This window comes from Aplysia californica, unplaced genomic scaffold, assembly GCF_000002075.1.
Source record: "Aplysia californica isolate F4 #8 unplaced genomic scaffold, AplCal3.0 scaffold03054, whole genome shotgun sequence".
NCBI lineage: Eukaryota > Metazoa > Mollusca > Gastropoda > Aplysiida > Aplysiidae > Aplysia > Aplysia californica.
The window spans coordinates 1-3,853 of NW_004800324.1; the positions used below are offsets into that span (position 1 = coordinate 1).

Consider the following 3,853-nt stretch of genomic DNA (forward strand, 5'->3'; position numbering starts at 1 on the left):
TCGTCAGCAAAAGCAGCAGCATCATCAGCATCATTATCGTCATCATCAGCATCAGCAGCATCAGCAGCATCAGCAGCATCAGCAGCATCAGCAGCATCAGCAGCATCATCGGCAAAAGTATTACTAGCATCAGCATTATCAGCATCATCATCAGCAGCATCAGCATCAGCATCAGCAGTTGCAGCATCAGCAGCATCAATATCATCAGCATTAAAATCAGCAACATTACAGCATCATCAGCATCAGTTACATCAGCATCATCAACAGCATCATTAACAGCATCATCAGCATCATCTGCAAAGGAATCAGCAGCATCATCAGCATTACCAGCAATATCAGCCTCATCAGCATCAGCATCATCAGCATCAGTTACAGCATGGTCAGCATCAGCATTGTCAGCATCAGCATTGTCAGCATCAGCAGCATCAGCATAAACAACATCACCATCAGCATCAGAATCAGCAACACCCTGGGCATCAGCAGCAGCAAAATCAGCTTTTGAGCATCAGCATCAGCATCATCATCAGCAGCATCAACATTAGCAGCATCAGCATCAGCATCAACATCAGCAGAATCAGCAGCATCATCAGCATCAGCATCATTATCTGCATCATTGGGATCATCAGCATCAGCGGCATCAAAATTATCCGCATCAGCAGCATCAGCATCAACAGCATCAGCATAGGAATCAGCATCCTCCTTAGCGTCAGTGTCATCATCAGCACCATCAGCGTTAGCAGCATTATCAGAGTTTCATCATCATAATCGTCATCAGCGTCATCAACCTCATCATCGTCAGTGATAGCAGCAGGATCGTCAGCAGCATCGTTCACATCAGCATCATCAGCATCAGCATCAGCAGCATCAGTTCCTGCAGCATCAGAATCATCAACATCATTGGCATCATCAGCATTATCAACATCATAATCATCATCAGCATCAGCATCATCAGCATCAGAATTATCAGCAGCATCAATATCATAAGCATTAAAATCAGAAAAATTATTGCATCAGTGTCATCATCAGTATCATCAGTGTCAGTGTCATCATCAGCGTCATCAGTGTCAGTGTCATCATCAGCGTCATCAGTGTCAGTGTCATCATCAGCGTCATCAGTGTCAGTGTCATCATCAGCGTCATCAGCGTTAGCAGCATTATCAGAGTCAGCATCATCATCACATTCATCATCAGCATCATCATCAGCATCGTAAGCGCCAGGAGCATCAGCATCAGCATCACCAGCATCAGCATCATAAACGTCATCATCAGCATCATCAGCGTCAGCAGAATCATCATCAGCAGCGTCACCATTAACATCAGCAGCGTAATTATAAGCATCAGCAGCTTCAGCAGCATCAGTAGCATCAGCAGCATCACGAGCATTATCAGCATCAGCAGCATCATCGGCATCAGCATCGTCAGCATCACCATCAGCATCAGCATTATCAGCATCAGCATCAGCAGGATCAGCAGCATCAATATCATAAGCCATAAAATCAGCAACATTACTGCATCATCAGCATCAGTTACATCAGTTACATCAGCATCAGCAGCACCAGCATCAGATTCAACATTAGCAGCATCAGCATCAACAACGTCATCATCAGCATCAGCAGCTTCATCATCAGCATCAGAAGCATCAGAATCAATATCAGCATCAGCAGTATCATCATCAGTATCATCATCATCAGCAGTATCAGCCTCAGTATCAGTAGTATAAGCGTCAGTATCAACAGCATCAGCATCAGTATCAGCATCACGTCAGCAGCGTCAGCATCGACTTCAGCAGCATGAGCATCATGAGCATCATTAGCATCATTAGCATCACCATCTGAAGTATCAACAGCAGCATTAGCAGCATCAGCACCATCAGTATCATCAACATCATAAGCATCATCAGCATCAGCATCATCAGCATCATCAGCATCAGAAGCATTAGCATCAACAGAATTAGCATCAGCATCATCAGCATCAACAGAAAAAACATATTCAGCAGCAGCATCAGAATCAGCAACAGCAAAAGCATCACATCAGCAGCATCAGCATAAGCTTCAGCGACATCAGCATTGGCATCATCAGCATTAGCATCATCAGCATCAGCATCAGCATCAGCATCAGCATATGCAGCATAAGTATCAGTATCAGCAGCATCAGCATCAGCATTGCATCAGCCTCACCAGTGCCATTAGCATCATCAGCATCAGCAGCGTCATCATCAGCATCAGCAGCGTAATCAGCAGCATCAGCAGCATCAGCAGCATCAGCAGCATCAGCAGCATCATCGGCATCAGCATCATCAGCAACAGCATCATCATCATCAGCAGTATCAGCCTCAGCATCAGTAGCATAAGCGTCAGTATCAACAGCATAAGCATCAGTATCAGCATTACGTCAGCAGCATCAGCATCAGCTTCAGCAGCATGAGAATCATGAGCATCATTAGCATCATTAGTATCATTAGCATCACCATCTGCAGCATCAGCAGCAGCATTAGCAGCATCAGCATCATCAGCATAATCAACATCAAAAGCATCATCAGCATTAGTATCATCAGCATCAGCGTCAGCAGCATCAACATGATCAGCATCATCAGCATGAGCAGCATCAGCATCAGCAGAATCAGCATCAGCATCAGCAGCATCAATAGCATCGGCATCAACATTGGCAGTATCAGCATCATCAACATCCACATCACAAGCATCGTCAGCTTCAGCATCTGCATCAGCATCAGCATCAGTATCAGCAGCATCACCATCAATCTCAGTATCAGCAGCATCATCAGCAGCATCATCATCAGCATGATCAGCATCAGCAGAATCAGTTAAATCATCAGCACCATCAGCATCAGCAACAGCAACAGCATCACATTAGCAGCATCAGCATAAGCTTCAGCAACATCAGCATTAGCATCATCAGCATCAGCATCAGCATCAGCATCAGCAGCATCATCATTAGCATAAAAAGCATCAGCATGAACAGCATCAGCATCATCAGAATCAGCATCATCAGTAGCAGCGTCAGCATCAGCATCAGCATCAGCATCAACAGCATCAGCAGAATCAGTATCATCATGAGCAGTATCATCATCAGCACTATAATCAGCATCAGCAGCATCAAAATAAGCGTCATCATCAGCATCATCAGCAACATCAGCAGAATCAGCATAAGCATGAGCATTGCATCAGCATCATCAGCATCATCAGCATCATCAGCGTCAGCATCATCAGCGTCAGCATCATCATCATAGGCATCATCATCAGCATCAGCAGCATCAGCAGCATATTCAGCTTCATCAGCAGCATCAGAATCAGCATCAGCATCGCATCAGCAGCATCACAGCATCAGTATCAACTTCAGCAGCATCAGCATTATTAGAATCATCAACATCATCAGCACCATCAGCATCATCGACATCATCAGCGACATCAGTATCATAAGCATCATAATTAGTAGCATTCTCAGCATCATCAGCAACAGCATAATCAGAATCATCAGCATCAGCATCATCAATATCAGCAACATCAACATCAACAGCATCATCATCAGCATCAGCATCATCATATTAGCATCATTATCATCTGCATCAGCAACATTAGGAACAGCATCACCAGAATCGTCAGCATCATCAGCATCATCAGCTTCAGCATCTTCAGCAACATCAGCATCAGCATCAGCATCAGCATCATCAATATCATCATCAGCATTGTCAGCATCAGCATCAGCATCAGCATCAGCATCAGCATCAGCATCAACAGCATTATCAGCATCATCAGCATCAGAATCATCAGCATCATCAGCATCATCAGCATCAGCATCATCAGCATCATCAGCATCAGCATCAGCATCAGCATCA

At 44.5% G+C, this 3,853-nt stretch overlaps 1 protein-coding gene across 1 annotated transcript; it reads right to left on the reverse strand.

Moving 5' to 3' along the window:
* Positions 1-277: 277 nt before the first annotated feature.
* Positions 278-1,936, reverse strand: LOC101859622 (serine-aspartate repeat-containing protein I-like; the record flags this gene model as incomplete). Its single annotated transcript, XM_013091207.1, has 4 exons — positions 1,761-1,936; positions 1,429-1,508; positions 726-871; positions 278-469 (listed from the first exon to the last, which is right to left on the reverse strand). Coding segments are annotated over exons 1-4 (594 nt in total), but the record flags the coding sequence as incomplete, so codon positions are not given.
* Between the last annotated feature and the right edge of the window lie 1,917 nt (positions 1,937-3,853).